This window comes from Lithobates pipiens, unplaced genomic scaffold (assembly GCF_037356315.1).
Source record: "Lithobates pipiens isolate NorthernLeopardFrog02 unplaced genomic scaffold, aLitPip1_a1.2 Scaffold_18, whole genome shotgun sequence".
Lineage (NCBI taxonomy): Eukaryota > Metazoa > Chordata > Amphibia > Anura > Ranidae > Lithobates > Lithobates pipiens.
The window spans coordinates 23,010,272-23,027,030 of NW_027507758.1; the positions used below are offsets into that span (position 1 = coordinate 23,010,272).

Consider the following 16,759-nt stretch of genomic DNA (forward strand, 5'->3'; position numbering starts at 1 on the left):
TTTCCTTCGATTTCCCTTCTAAATTTTTTTTTTAATTTGTCTGAATTTCTCATTTCCTGTTTCTTTTCAGTAAACTTCACACCATCATCCTAGTGTTGTTTAGTCAGCCAGCACAGCTTACTGAGGAGGAACAGGAAGTGAGAAATTCGGACAAAGAAAAAAACATTTAGAAGGGAAATAATAAAGTGAACCAACAGTGCACTAGCTTAAAGGAACCTATTTAGAAAATAAAAAAAATGAACCTTTACAACCCCTGTAAAGAAGCAAAAGTTGCAGGAGAAGCTTCCACCAGTGGCGGCCCATAATGCAGAGTGCACGGGCGCCGTCCCCCCATGCATGCATCAGGTCCCTAATCTACATGCGGGCACCGGAACGCATGGATTACAATCAGGGTTTATTTTTTTGTTTCCATCCAATCGGCCAGACGGATAGGGAATATGCCCCCCATCCATCTGTTTTTGGTGGACAGGATCGAATCGGCTGACATCCGCCGGTCCTTAGAAAAGACTGCAGGGTCTGATCGGGTCTGCCCGGAAAACTGACAAGCGGACCTGATCGGATCGCATGCATGAAAGGGGGTCTAAGGTTTCTAGGCAGGGAACCAATGTTGGGAGAATTAAACAGATGGGAGACCTCCTCCAATCCCAGCAGAAAGTTAGTTGGACATAGGATGGCCTTATGGTAAATTACTTGTCCTCCTACACTGGACAAACCCACCTTTTCACATTGCATATACCATAAAAGTGTCAGGGAATCTCCAACTAGGGCTCAGGTATTACAATGAACTATTGTATACATTGGCTCCATCTGGAGATCTTATGCCACAGGTATTTGTCAGCTGCTAGGAGAATCTCTGGATCTGGTATGGCTTTGCTAGCAGCTGTTGATAGAGAATAATGCAAGATAGTAATGAAATACCAAACCTTAGCCAAGCTGGAGAGAGACATCCTAAAGAGACTAAGCAAAATTGGCCTTACTCCATGTGGCAGGGTTCTAGCTACTCACTGGAGCTGTGCTTTTTTTATTAATTACGCACATCCAAAGCTCTGAGATCTTCCAAGCTGACTTGAGGAGAACTTCTGGACACACCAAAAGTAGACACCTGGGAAAGGGTTGAGGCAGAGGACCATGAAGCTGAGAACCAGGTACTACTCTGCCTAGAGTAGGTACTGATGGGCAATCTGCAGAAAATCTAAAAATGAGGGCCCATTGCAACATGGCTGGGAGCCAGAGAAATGCACCAAGGCAAGTTCAGAAGGAATATAAACTCAGGCTGAAAGAAATAAAATAATTAGAGAAATCCAGAGGAAAAACCTAATCTCTCTTCTAAGCCAACTTCCTGCATAGGTGATCATGCCCATCCTAGAACACCAAACTAAAACAAAGCTCACTTCTTGTGAAGGGTGTACCAACCAATAAGAGGGGAGTATGCTGTCCATCCAAGGAATGAGCATGCCACCTGTACTCCTAGGACAAAAGGCTAAAATTGGTCTTGTTTTCTTTGCAGGGGTAGTGCCCCACCAAGCGAGGTGTGTGGATCTATCCTAGAACAGCAACCTTTCTAAACAAAGGGCCAATTTATTATCCTTCAGACTTTAGAGGGGCCATACTATGGCCAACAGAGGTAGAAGTCCTGGTGTCAGTAACAATGTCCCATCCCATAGTTGGCGTCAGTGGGAGGAATGGTGGCCCCATCGTTGGCGTCAGTGGGAGGAATGGTGGCCCCATCGTTGGCATCAGTGGGAGAAATGGTGGCCCCATCGTTGGCATCAGTGGGAGAAATGGTGGCCCCATCGTTGGTATCAGATGGGGAATAGTGCCCCGTCATTAATGGCAGCAATAGTGCCCCATCATTGACGTCAGTGGGAGGAATAGTGCCCCATAATGGGTGTCAGTGATAAGGCGGTATAGTGCCCCACTGTTAGTGGGAGGAATTATGCCCCATTGTTAAAGTCAGTAGGAACAATAGTGCCCCAAGGGCCACAGTTCGGTGACCACTGTTCCAGAACATCAAGCTATAACTGAATCCGCTTCCTTTGTAGTGGGTACTACCCACTAAGGAAAGCTGCCCACCTATTTGTATGTTATACAACTGAGCTTACTTTCTGAGGTTGGGGGATGCTACCCGAGGAAGAAGCTTGCGGTCCCATCCTCCTAGGACAGGTGTTTCCAAACTTACAAAATAAAGAACTAGTTTTCTTCCCTTAAAATATTAGAGGGGCTGGACCATAGTCAGTGGGATTAGAAAATGCCATAGGCTTGGGAGTAAAAAAAAAAAAAAAAAAAAAAAAAAAACATTATTGGTTTCAGTGGGAGGAATAGTACCCTATTGTTGGCATCAGTGGAAGTAATAGGGCAACATCCAACCCATGGACCACAGTTTGGAAATCCAGGGCCTAGGACATTGGTAAAACCAAGCCTACCCCCTATGCAGGGGGTGCAGCCCATCAATGGACGAGCATGCCATCCATCCTAGTACAGTTTCTTTGCATTCATGAGGTGTCAAACAAGGGAAATAGAAGGTTCAGACTCGCATTTTCCACATGATCAGCCTGACAAGTTGGACAATTCAGGCTTTAAAATGCTTCCCAAATTATCTTCTAGAATCGCTTCCTACACCTCTGCAGAGGGTTTTACGGCTAATAAATATTGTTAGCGTCTCTTGCTGAGAATGAGCTACACAACATTTTAATATAAAAAGCCAAGTGCTCACAGAGCTGTGTTCGGGGAAGCTCAGAGCCAATCACTGGGTACCAGCGATCTTTAATTGGTCGCCACCCAGTGATCGGCGTGAGCTATGACAAATCACAGCACAGCTGGGCACGCTCCCCACACCCGGGAAATGTTGATACATTTATATACAGTGGATATACATGATTCAGATGTTTTTGCGAAATTTAGCCAGGCTTGAATGTTTTCCTTCGTAAGAAAAGGCTTCAGTCTTGCCACTCTACCCCGCAGCCCAGACATGAAGAATACGGGAAATTGTTTTCACAGCCAGTATTTGCCAGATATTCCTGGAGCTCCTTTAAAGAGGAAGTAAACTCTCCCACTCTGATGCTTCTTTTCATTTAGTCCGTTTATAATAAGTAATTATCAAACTATAGCCCCTGTAATACAGCCCACATAACATATTACTTACTGTTTAAAGAAACTTCAAAAAAACAAAAAAAATAAAAATACTTGTTTCCAGGGGTTAGGGCAGCCTCTCTCAACCTTTTCAACACAGAGGAACCCTTGAAATAGTTCTCTGGTGTCAGGGAACCCCTGCTAAAATTTTGAAATCTACAACTCATGATACATTAGTGTGATGGTCAGTGGGAAGAATGGTCCTTACACTTGTGGTCATTGGGAAGAATTACCTCCTTACAGGTAGCTAAAAAGATCAATGGTGTGAGTGGGAACTTATCTGAGAGGCAGAAATTGTCCAAAGCTGAAGGAACCCCTACAACCTCTGGAGGAACCCTGGTTGAGAATCACTGGGTTAGGTAGTGTCATCTTAAGTATTGTTTTCTGAGTCCACAGTGGAGTATTTCCGCCTTTACATTGAGCACTTCCTGTACTGTTAACCAAGCCTCCTTCTCAATCCAATGTTTCTATGGCAACCCTGCTTCCCTGTTCATAGACTTGTTTTATTTCATAGTATTTACTTGTGCCAATTGTCACTCACATCACTTGTGCCTGTGTCAGTCTTATCAGCTGATAAGACTGCAGTAATGGCCAGGTTTACACTGCATGTGATGCCACATGGTGTGTAGGAGGAAGCTCTGAGTGATTATGCAGCCTCCTGGGATATCAGTGGTGTGCTGTAGGAAGTCCTAATAACAGACAAGCACATAGAGAGTGCCGTAAATCAGGGGAGATCTGGGCATGCTCAGTGACGTAATTCTAAAGAACAAAAAGGATTACAATACTAAGCAAGTAAGGAGACATCTACAAGCCGTGTTCATTAGGGTTTTTTATGCTGATTTACATGGGACAAAGTTGTGGGGGAGAGTTTACCACCACTTTAATGTTGCTGTAGGCCTCTTGGCAGCCTTCCTGACCAGTTTTATGGTCTTGGCCACCGTGCTGCAGCTCAGTTTTAGAGTCCTTGCAATCTTCTTATAGCCTATAGGCCATCTTTATGTAGAGCAACAATTCTTTTTTTCAGATCCTCAGAGAGTTCTTTGCCATGAGGTGCCATGTTGAACTTCCAGTGACCAGTATGAGAGCGTGAGAGCGATAACACCAAATTTAACACACCTGCTCCCCATTCACACCTGAGACCTTGTAACACTAACAAGTCACATGACACCGTGGAGGGAAAATAGCTAATTGGGCCCAATGTTCACTTAGGGGTGTACTCACTTTTGTTGCCAGCGGTTTAGACATTAATGGCTGTGTGTTGAGTTTTTTTGAGGGGACAGCAAATTTACACAGTTATACAAGCTGTACACTCACTACTTTTACCGTTTATTATATTAAAAAAATCTTGACTCGGTTTGTGAGTGTTGTCTTGCAAAATGAGCAGGATTCAAGCCATTAGGGTGTGCAGTACCGCATTTGGCTAGAGGCGCGGGGCACCGGAGACATTCGGAATGGTTCAGAGCCATTCGGAAATACTCCGTTCCCGAGCCTTTCCGAGTTCAGCCAAGCTGTCCGTGAGTATTTTCAAGGCTCTCTGGCGCCCCCTCCCCAACCTCTGGCCACATGCGGTATTGCATGCAATAGAAGTCAATACTGAACAAATTATCTTAGTTTCCGTTGACTTCTATGGGGAAACTCGCTTTGAGTGCTTTGGATTATAAGCATTCTCCTGGAACAGATTATGCACGTAATCCAAAATTCCACTGTAAATTTATATAGACATAGAGCGGGTAAAATAAGTATTGAACACATCACCATTTTTCTAGCTAAATATTGTTCTAAGGGTTCTATTGACGTTGGTAACAATCCATACATATAACGAAACCAAAACAAATAAGTTCACAAATGAAGTTCTGTGTAATAAAATGGAATGAAACTAATATCTATTACACCAGGGATATGCAATTAGCGGACCTCCAGCTGTTGCAAAACTACAAGTCCCATCATGCCTCTGGGTGTCATGCTTGTGGCTGTCAAGAGTCTTGCTGTGCCTCATGGGACTTGTAGTTCTGCAACAGCTGGAGGTTCGCTAATTGCATATCCCTGTATTACACCAACCCAATCGAGCATGCGAATAAACCATCACATTGGATACAGTATAAAAAGGCTATTTTATTAGGTGCAACAGTTTTAAAAAACAAACATAAAAACCAGCAGGTTGAGCCATTAGCAGCCCAACAATTCATTTAAAAAGTAAAATCTACAATTTGTAACCAAACATATAAAAACAAAAATCAGTAAAAAAATTCACTGGATAATAATAAAAAAAAAAAGAAAGGTCCCGAATGTATTAAGGCCGGGTTATATTGCCAGGCAGGGTTCCTTCATTCCGCAGGCACTTAGTGTGAGAATACATGGAAGACTCTGTGCATCAAATAATACAAAGAACACAACAAGCAAGCAGAGAAGCCTCAGGATGTCACAGCGTTGGCCCCCCCCAATGTACTGCACCCGCTCACTGACCTCACAGAACCATCCATGGATCCCGAGGGGTGTGCAGCCCCTCAGAATGGTCCTAGGCTTATAGGTAGCACATGGACTAATGAAGCAGATGGGGATTCAGGACTGACAATAATATCCTACTTACAGTCAAATCACAAGAACTTGCTGAAACTCTCAGCATTCAGTCTCTGGTGGGGAATCCCAGCTAGTGTTAATCTTTAACTGTTTCTGTGGCCCCCCCCCCGCCCCCTTTTAGTGTTAATGACGAGTGTAGTGTTCAGGGATAGCAAGAGCGAGATCTGCGATGGGAGACCCGAGGCTGCTTCCGCTCGTACCAGCTTGTGGCGTTAATCTATAGTGAATAAATACCTGATTCTAGAACAAATGTAACATTAGTGTTAATAATTTATGTACACACGTAACAGTCCCAATGTCAAGGGTAGCAAAAAAAAACAAAAAACAGTCCCCTGTTGGGGGTAGTGATGTGTTCACGGAGGACGGAGTCTGTCTTTGTGCTTTAGAAGGAATGTTCTCCCTCACAGAGGTCCGTAGTTCCTGATTGCAGCACCAGACACGCGGGGGGCTGAATGCCGCCGTTGTACCTATTGCAGCTGTAAATTGTCTTATAGTTTGTGCTGGCCCCTCCCTGAGGCGGGCTCTGTGCTTCTCCCCCCTCCCCATTCAGGGGGGACTCACACCTTGCTGTCCGCGGGGGCGTCGCCGAGAGTATTTGCAATGTCACTAAACGAAGGGCGATCTTTGGGGCTCAAAGCCCAGCAGCGTTGCATCAGCTTGTAGAAGCGGGAAGAACAATTCTCCGGGGCTGGGAGCTTCAGGGAGCTGTTCTGTAAACCTGGAACACAAAACACAAGCGGATGAGACGGTTGTTTCCTGCCAGGAAAGGAAGGAGAGTGAAGGAAAAAAAAAAAAAAACTTACCGGCTAGCACCTCGTCATCAGGCATGGCGGTAAACGGCATCTCCCCCAAACTGAAGACTTCCCACATAAGCACCCCGAAGGACCAGATGTCAGATTTGGTGGAAAAGTCATCTTCCTGTACGGCTTCTGGTGGCATCCAGCGTAGGGGCACCCAGGCCTGCCGGAGGTGGTAGTATTCACTGCAGAACAAGAGAAGTCAGAGGAGCTCCGAGACATGCTGAATGACATCATTATATTCTAAGACATGCAGAATGACATCACTGTCTGAATATTTACCCATCTTCTCCAGTGAAAGACATCCAATTATATATCCCTCACATTATATGCTCCACCCAGGTAAACATATTACCCTCCACCCCCCCACCACATGAATCTCTGGCCCCCCAGAACACACTAAAACTATTTATACAATAACTATGCCCTCCACTTCCTGTATTACTCACCTGTTATATACATCCTTGTTCAGCCCCAGAGCAGAGATTTTCACCACCCGCTGGGCACTGACCAGACAGTTCCGAGCAGCCAGATCCTTGTGCACAAAACGGTTGTTGGATAAATGTTCCATTCCCAGAGCCACCTGTGAGCACAACGACACCTAAAGGAAGAGATATGGATGATAAATGGTGACGCCAATTCGATACTTAGCTGCAGTGCACCCCCAATATCCTTTATCTAAAGCACATGTGTCCAACACAATCCAGCCCACAAGGCCATTTCATGCGGCCCTTGCACCTCTCCTGCAGCTGCAGAACCCCTCTCATCTCTGCCCTCACCTCGTCTCAGCAGTCGGCAGCACAGAGGACAACAGAACTCCTCTTCCAGATACTGCGCTTCTCTGTGCAGCCGCAGCACACCCTTGTCCCAGCCCTCCTCTGGACTTGGCATGCAGCCGACTCCCGCCCTCCTCTGGACTTGGCATGCAGCCGACTCCCGCCCTCCTCTGGACTTGGCATGCAGCCGACTCCCGCCCTCCTCTGGACTTGGCATGCAGCCGACTCCCGCCCTCCTCTGGACTTGGCATGCAGCCGACTCCCGCCCTCCTCTGGACTTGGCATGCAGCCGACTCCCGCCCTCCTCTGGACTTGGCATGCAGCCGACTCCCGCCCTCCTCTGGACTTGGCATGCAGCCGACTCCCGCCCTCCTCTGGACTTGGCATGCAGCCGACTCCCGCCCTCCTCTGGACTTGGCATGCAGCCGACTCCCGCCCTCCTCTGGACTTGGCATGCAGCCGACTCCCGCCCTCCTCTGGACTTGGCATGCAGCCGACTCCCGCCCTCCTCTGGACTTGGCATGCAGCCGACTCCCGCCCTCCTCTGGACTTGGCATGCAGCCGACTCCCGCCCTCCTCTGGACTTGGCATGCAGCCGACTCCCGCCCTCCTCTGGACTTGGCATGCAGCCGACTCCCGCCCTCCTCTGGACTTGGCATGCAGCCGACTCCAGCCCTCCTCTGGACTTGGCATGCAGCCGACTCCAGCCCTCCTCCTCACACTGCACTTTCTGCTTCCCAGTTCCACCCCTAGCAGCAGAAGGTAAGGCATGGTGGGGGGCTCTTGACATCTCATGTAAGGGGGGGGGGTGGGGTGTTCTTATCTAGTCTTACAAATACAACTGGCCCCTTTGAGGGCAACTATAATGCTGAAGCAGTCCAGTGATGAAATGGAGTTTTACACAGCTGATCTAAAACATACAACAATGAATATTTATCAACCAGAACTGCCACATATATTGGGCCAATGAGAAGAAAAACGAAAGTCTAAACTGTGAGGGGCATTTACCCCTGTAATATGACCCATTGTTTTCCACCTGTGAGCATCGGACACCATGCAATCCCCTACCACCTCCGTGTGGCATTTATACACCCTGAGCACTCCATGGCTATATATAATGGATAATCAGAGAGCCAGAAACACTCTGGTTGATGCCGCCCACAGTATGAGCAGCAAGATGTCAGGGTGAAACGCCACGTAGGAGCAGCAAGATGTCACTTGCTCCTCGGTCTGATGAGCAGGATGTCAGGACATGGCTTCCAGCAGTAATGCTCCTAGTGTAAGCAGTTTTTCTTTACCACCAGCAAGCCACACAGTAACCTCACCTTGTGCCGAGTGCTCAGTCCCTTTGACTTCTCATCTTTGCTTTTTGAGATTCGTAGAAACTGTTTGAGATCTCCCTGCAATGAGCAAAAAAAAGAAACACAGAAAGCTTAGAGTGGAGGAGAATGCAGCCAGTGAACAGAAAACAGAGGAGAACCACGCAGGGCAGAGGAGAAATAACTGCACATGGGAAGTTTACTTTTGCCCCATTAGAGAGAAGTTTCATAACAAAAAAAATTAAAAAATTATATAATATAATATAAAATATTCCAGAAAGTAATCACAGCGCTTCACTTTTTGCACACTTTGTTACAGCCTTATTCCAAAACTGATTAAATTCATTATTTTCCTCAAAATTCTACAAACAATAATGACAACGTGAAAGACGTTTGTTTAAAATCTTTGCAAAAGTATTAAAAAAAATTAACACAATGGACAACAATTCCAATTCTGGACATTGGAGTCCATCCAGTCATCCACACTCACCAGGTCCACGTATTCCAGAATCATGTAATGTGGCTCCGCCTCGCGGCACTGACCAAGTAACCGTACCACGTTGGCGTGGTTGAGTTTAGAAAACATGTCTATTTCCCGTCTGAAGTCCATCTGTAGCTGTTCATCACGAGTCTGCAAAGCCTTTACCAGGACCACGGCGTCTTTCCCTCCGGCATCAATGCCCTGAGCCTTAGCAAGGAACACCTCCCCAAATTCACCACGGCCTGCAGGAGACCAAACACAGATCGTTACTCAAACATACAAACAGCACAGGTGACGAGGAAATCTGCCACATCCAGCCATATGCACATTAGAGGTCGACCGATATATATCCGCCGATATTTGGCGTTTTTTATTTAATCGGCATCGATGTTAAAAAAAGACCGATTACATCTTCAGCGCGACTTGCAAACGACTTCTGTAATAGAAGTCAATGCAAGTTGCCTGACTTCAGTGGAAGGACTTTGTCTCCTCTCTGGACAGTCTGCCAAGAAAAGACTAAAGAGATACAATGTTTATAATTATCAATGAACTGAACTTCAGTGTGTAGAGTTCTCAGTTTAACCATTTAAAAAGACTAAATATTTTCTGACACTTGATGCTTACAAGTAAAAATCCTGCATTTTCTGCTAGAAAATCACTCAGAACCCCCAAAAATTATATATTTTTTTTATAGCAGAGACCCTAGGAAATAAAATAGCAGTTGTTGCAATATTTCATGTCACACGGTATATGCGCAGAGGTCTTTCAAACGTAATTTTTGGGGAAAAAATACACGAATGATTAAAAAAAAAAAAAAAAAAAAAAAAAAAAAAAAAACAGTAAAGTTAGTTGATTACCTGTTTTAGTGTAAATTTAAATATATATATATATATATATATATATATATATATATATATATATATAGTTTTTTTTAAAATCTAAATTATACATACATGTGAACTGATTGGATGTTTGCTTTGTTTAATAAATGTTTAAATGTAGGAAATTTTCTGCATCACTTATTAAGGCTGCTTTCACACTGGAACGGGCAGGCGTTGACGGTAAAACGCTGCTAGTTTTACCGGCACTTTAGCGGAGCTATTCGGCTGCTACCGGGGCGCTTATAACCCAGCTAGCAGCTGAGGAAGGGGTTAAATGTGCCCGTGAAGCGTCGCCGCCAAATCGCATTGCAGGCGCTTCGGCAGTGGTGCCCATTCATTTCAATGGACAGGAGTGGTGGAGGAGCGGTGTACACCGCACCAAAAGGTCCCGCCAGCGCATCGCCTCAGTGTGGAAGCACTCTGGCTTTTACAGACTGCAGGGGAGCCATTTTGCAGGCACTTTACAGGTGCTATTTTTAGCCCAAAAGCGCCTGAAAAACGCCCCAGTGTGAATGGGGGTCTAACTGTTCCGATTTTATGAGATAAAAAAAAAAAAAAACAAAAAAAAAAAATCGGCATTATATCGGCCACCGCTATTTTTAAATATCGACCAGAGATAAACCCATATCGGTGGACCTCTAATGCATATATCTGAGCACAACACGCTGAAAGACAAGTTTTGCTGATTTTCCAAGTTAAAGCAAACAACCTTCGCAGGATAAAGACTCAGATGGAATTCTCCCAAATCCCACCACACGATTACTGTTTATGAAATAGAACTATCAACACCTACTGAAAGTCTGTGGGTAGACGTCAAACACGTATTGCATGCAAGACAGCCAGACCACATATCAGATCCAGAAACATCTTCAGCCAATATGTTATAGTAATTTTCAAAATGCCGTATTAGGTTCACTCCCTGTGAAAACTGGAACTAATCATTTGACTTTGGTGCCCAAACTTTTAAAACAAAACCATTGATGATGGTCAGAAGAAAAATAAATGAACAGGAGAAAGGAAGGGAAGTGGTGGAGTTCAGATATTCGGTGAAGAAGGACCGTGGGGGGGGGGGGGGGGGGGATAGGGGGGTTGGGGTTTCATATAAAACTGCAACAGGGCAAGAATGGGGGAGTGCAGAGTGTGACAATGTGAAGGAGTTTAGCTAATATGAATACAGCTGATTGGGGGGGGGGGGTGAAGGTGGGATCAGGCGTGTACCTAGTGTAGCGACCGAGGTTGGATCAGGCGAGTACCTATCTTGGTGATCAGATGGTATTCAGAGGCAAAATTAGCATAGCTATAGGGTAGATCAAGGTAGTACTTGGCTTGGTGATGGGATAAGGTCAGTCAGATCAGGGAGTACCTGGTACAGTGATGGCATTGAAGTTGGATCAGGGGGGCACCTAGTCTAGTGACGGAGGTCGGAGCAGTGAAGTGCCTTGTGCAGCGATGGGATGGAGCTCAGAGGAGTACATAATGTAGTCATAGTCTGGAGGTCAAATCATGGGAGTACCTTATGTAGCAATGGGATGGGGGTCAGATCAGGAGGGAACCTAGCGTAGCAATGAGACTGAGCTTGATTTCGAACACCTAGTGTGTTGATTAAATGGAAGGTTGGATTAAAGCGGGAGTCCGCTGGGAGTTCCGCCGTTTTTTTTTTTTTTTTTTTTAAAAGCCAGCAGCTACAAATACTGCAGCTGCTGACTTTTAAAATAAGGACACTTACCCGCCCAGCGTGCCCGCGATGTCGGCACCCGAAGCTGATCTCTCGATCGTCTCTCGGGTGCTGCTGCCGCCATCTTGGGCATGGGAATCAGAAAGTGGAGCCTTTCGGCTTCATTTCCCGGTTCCCTACTGCGCATGCGCAAGTCGCGCTGCGCAATGAGGATGGACCCGCTGCCTCTGGGATCTGTGCGTTTCCCAGCAGGCAGCGGGGACTTTCGGAAAGGGGCATAGATCTACGCCCCTTTCCGCAGAGAGCTATCCCAGAAGTGGGTACAAATACCTGTACTATACAGGTACCTGCACCCCCTCCCCCCTGAAAGGTGCCAATTGTGGCGCCGGAGGGGGGGGGGAGGATTCCAATGAGCGGAAGGTCCAATTTAGGGTGGACCTCCGCTTTGAGGAAGTTCCTAGTTTTAGTAACAGGATCGTGACTGGAAGAGAACTATTTGAGGAGAACTTAGTGTTGTGATAGGCATGATGGAGGTCAGAACAGCTGATTATCTAGTGTAGCGAGATGGCTGTCCGACCAGAGGAGAACCCTTGGGGATGAAATGGAGTTCGGGGACAAATTTAGTATAGTTATAGGATGGAGGTTGAATCAAAGGAGTACCTAGCTTCAGTATGGGAAAAGGTTAGTGAGATCAGGGGAGTACCTGGTACAGTGATGAAATGGGTGGGGGGGGGGGGGGGTCAGATCAGGGGGGTACCTAGTGAAGAGAGGCAAGATAGAGGTCAGATCAGGGGCATACCTAGTGTAGTAAATGGATGGAGGTTGGATAAGTGTAGTACCTGATGTAGTGATTGGATGGAGGTTGGATAAGGGGACTACCTAGTGTAGTGATGGAATGGAGGTCAGATCAGAAGAGTACCTAGTGTAGTAAATAGATGGAGGTTGGATAAGGGGACTACCTAGTGAAGTGACGGAATGGAGGTCAGATCAGAGGAGTACCTAGTGTAGTAAATGGATGGAGGTTGGAACGAGGGAGTACCTAGTGTAGTGATCGGATGGAGGTTGGATCGGGGGAAGTTTATTTTATCTCCGGAACTCAGTCTCTTGTTTGCCAGTGTGGTGAGCGGGACCTCCTCCTGGATCTCAGCGGTGGTCTGTCCATTGTGTATTGCGGTGCCACCTGGAAACAGAAAAACAGAATTACATAATGACCATTCTGTTCTCGGTCGAGTGATTGCACTCTACACCAATCACGTAGCTCTGTTCTTGGTCATGTGATGACTTTCTATACCCATCTTGTGTCTCACCATTTAGACACTCCATTTCTGGCTCTTCTCCGTCCTTCGTAGTCAGTCGTTTGGCTTTGCGGCGTTTCTTACAGTAGAACATGAGCCCAAGTACGATAATAATGTACACCACTGCAGCGCACACCGACAGGCTAATTGTCCGGATCATATCGTACGGGGGGTTAAAGTTGTGATCCTGCTGCTCAACAGGCCTTTCTAGAGAAAGAGAGAGAATCCATCAGTCTATATACCATCTACAATGTGACCCCCCACAGCATACACCCAACAACCTATCTACGACTTAACTTCATTTTTTTTTTTTACTGAAATTTTGCATTTCCTAAACCTTTGCAGCAATAACCTGTGGACAGAAAAAAAAAATTGGAACTACCACCATTTTATTCTCTAGGGCAGTGATGGTGAACCTTGGCACCCCAGATGTTTTGGAACTACATTTCTCATGATGCTCCACTACACTGCAGAGTGCATGAGCATCATGGGAAATGTAGTTCCAAAACATCTGGGGTGCCAAGGTTCTCCATCACTGCTCTAGGGTGTCCGCTTTCAGAAAATATATAAAGTTTTGGGGGTTTTGTGTAATCTACAAGCCTAAAAAAAAAAAAAAATAAATAAAAAAAACCTGCAACAACGGCTCTGGCAGTGAAAGGGTTCAACATTAAACAGGCTTTGATTACTCCAATAATAACTGTAATCTAAGAAAACATTTGGCTAAAGCAGACAGGTTAGTAATTTATGCAGTTCCCACACTAAACCTACACCACCTCCAAAATGTATTAATATATAAAAAGAGAGCGTGGTAAATATGGCAATCAACTAATACACATTTCCATGCAGAGAACCGCACATGATCACATTTCAAACAATATATCCGAAGAGCCTTCAGATAAAATGATTTTGTATTGTGTGCAAATTTTCATCTGTGTCATTTGCCTAAGACCCCTTTCACACTGGGGCATTTTTTCAGGCCCTTTAGCGTTAAAAAAAAGCGCCTGTAAAGCGCTTGAAAGAAGCCTCATCTGCAATCCCAATGTAAAAGCCTGAGCGCTTTAACCACTTCGCACCCAGGCCAATTCTGACATTTCTCTCCTACATGTAAAATTCCTAATTTTTTTTGCTAGAAAATTACATAGAACCCCCAAACATTATATATGTTTTTTAGCAAAGACCCTAGAGAATAAAATGGCAGTCATTGCAACCTTTTATCTCGCACGGTATTTGCACAGCAATTTTTCGAACGCGTTTTTTTCAGAAAAAAAAAAAAAAATAAAACAGTAAAGTTAGCCCAATTTTTTTGCATAATGTGAAAGAGGAGGATACGCAGAGTAAATAGATACCCAACATGTCACGCTTCAAAATTGCACGCGCTCGTGGAATGGCGCCAAAATTTGGTATTTAAAAATCCCCATAGGCGACGCTTTAAATTTTTTTACTGGTTACATATATTTTGGGTTACAGAGGAGGTCTAGGGCTAGAATTATTGCTCTCGCTCTAACGTTCGCGGCGATACCTCATGTGTGGTTTGAACACCGTTTTCACATGTGGGCGGGATTTACGTATGCGTTCGCTTCTGTGTGCGAGCTCACGGGGACAGGGACGCTTTAAATTTTTTTGTTTTTTTAATTGTTAATTTTAATTTTATTTTTACACTTTAAAAAAAATAAATAAAAAAAATAAAAAAAATTGATGACTTTTATTCCTATTACAAGGAATGTAAACATCCCTTGTAATAGGAATATGGCACGATCGGACCCATTTACTGTGAAATATGGGGTCAATAAGACCCCATATCTCACCTCTAGGCTGGGAAGAATATATAAAAAAAAAAAAAAAAAAACAAACAAACAAACAAAAAAACGATCCTGGCTTCCTAGCCAGATCGGCGCCGTTAATTTGAATACCGAGGCCGGGCGTGACGTCATAACATCGCGCCCGGCCTCCAAACTACCATAGAGACTCCGGGGACAATCTGGTCCGCCGGAAATCTCTATGATTACTTGCTGGGGCCAGCGGGATCCTGTGACCGACTCACCGATGGAAACGGTGAGTCGGTAGAAGCACCGGGAGGGGGCGTCCCCTCCCACCGCCCGTAAGAACGATCAAGCGGCGGAACAGCCGCTATGATCGTTCTTATGGTGTAGGGAATCGCCGGCTGAAAACGCCGATATCTGAATGATGTCTGTGGCCTCAGGCATCATTTAGATATAACCACCGAAACCCCATGACGTCAATAGACGTAGTGTGGGAACCAAGTGGTTAAGAGCCAATTCACACTGCCAGCGCCCGAAAAAACGCTCATAAAGCGCTGCTTAAACTAGCGGCATTTTACCAGCATTTTTCGAGCGCTGTTGGGGCGCTTTTAACCCCTGCTAGTGGTCAAATAAAGGGTTAAAAGCACCCACAAAGCGCCACTGCCAAAAGCGCTTTGCAGTCGCTTTTCCAGCATTTTGCAGGCGCTTCCCATTGATTTCAGTGGGAAGGGGCGCTTTAGGAGTGATGTATTCACCGCTCCAAAAGCGCTGCAAAGATGATGCTCGCAGGACTTTTTTTGGCGCCCTGCCAGCGCAGCGCCTCAGTGTGAAAGCCCTCAGGCTTTCACATTGGGATTGCAGTTGCGGCTTCTTTCAGGCGCTTTACAGGCGCTTTTTTTTTTAAGCTAAAGTGCCTGAAAAATGCCCCCGTGTGAAAGGGATCTCCGTGTGAAAGGGATCTCCGTGTGAAAGGGATCTCCGTGTGAAAGGGATCTCCGTGTGAAAGTACTCGGGCTTTCACATTGGGATTGCAGATGAGGCTACTTTCAAGCGCTTTACAGGCGCTTTTATTTTATTTTTTAACGCTAACGCGCCTGAAAAACACCCCAGTGTGAAAGGGGTCTAAAGATGCTTAAAGCAGAATTTCAGTTATTTTTGCATAGTTTGCTTTGGTCCGAGCTGGACCCATAGAACTATGGATGTCCCAATACCTGGCTGATCCCCATGGAAGCTGGAAATCATTGTAGTAGGCACTATTACTACGGCGATTACCGCTGGCTCCTGGGTCCCATGCTGGGCAGCTTCCCTGCTGCATTGTGAACAAAGGAGGTCACTAGCTCAGCATAGGCCCCATTCAAAGAACACTTTGCACCTCTCTAAATGAATCCAAAGCATTCCCTGTTAGGCCGAGGTGGAAATCATGATGCCACCAACCTTGCCTCTTTACCTCATCCAATTAGGGAAAGCTTTGCGTTCACTCAGAAATGCAGTGTTCTCTGAATGATGCCCATGAGGAGCGCGTGACCTGCTTTGTTCACCAAGCTGCCGCTCAGCTTGGAACCTGGAAGACACCAGCAATCACTGCAGTACCAGTAAAAGTAAACATTGCTTTTTTTTCAAAATTTTTCCAAAAAATAAAAATGGCAGAGGTGATCAAATACCACCCAAAGAAAGCTCTATTTGTAGGGGGGAAAAAAAAGGACGTCGATTTTGTTAGGGTACAATGTCGCACGACCGTGCAATTGTCAGTTAAAGCGACGCAGTGTTGCATTGCAAAAAAAAAAAAAAAAAAAAAAAAAAAAAAAAAAAAAAAAGGGGGGGGGGGGGGCCTGGTCAGGAATGGTAACCAGGACAAATAGAGAGGGGGAATCTCCTTAACCACTTCACTACCAGAAGATTTTTACCCCCTTCCTGACCAGAGCACTTTTTAGAATTTGGCACTGCGCCTCTTTACTGACAATTGTGTGGTTGCGCGATGTTGTACCCAAACAAAATTTGCGTCCTTTTTTTCCCCACAAATAGAGCTTTCTTTTGGGGGTATTTGATCACTTCTGCGGTTTTTTTCTTTG

General features: G+C 45.5%; 1 protein-coding gene across 1 annotated transcript in view; it reads right to left on the reverse strand.

Moving 5' to 3' along the window:
* Positions 1-5,221: 5,221 nt before the first annotated feature.
* The window catches only part of PTK7 (protein tyrosine kinase 7 (inactive)), a 49,385-nt gene continuing 37,847 nt past the window's right edge, over positions 5,222-16,759 (reverse strand). The window contains exons 14-20 of the mRNA XM_077485475.1: positions 12,943-13,137; positions 12,675-12,815; positions 9,089-9,321; positions 8,605-8,679; positions 6,953-7,104; positions 6,510-6,688; positions 5,222-6,424 (exon numbers count right to left, since the gene is read on the reverse strand). Of these exons, the coding sequence (XP_077341601.1) occupies positions 6,264-6,424; positions 6,510-6,688; positions 6,953-7,104; positions 8,605-8,679; positions 9,089-9,321; positions 12,675-12,815; positions 12,943-13,137 (1,136 nt within the window). The 3' untranslated portion in view covers positions 5,222-6,263. The remainder of the gene's footprint in view (positions 6,425-6,509; positions 6,689-6,952; positions 7,105-8,604; positions 8,680-9,088; positions 9,322-12,674; positions 12,816-12,942; positions 13,138-16,759) is intronic.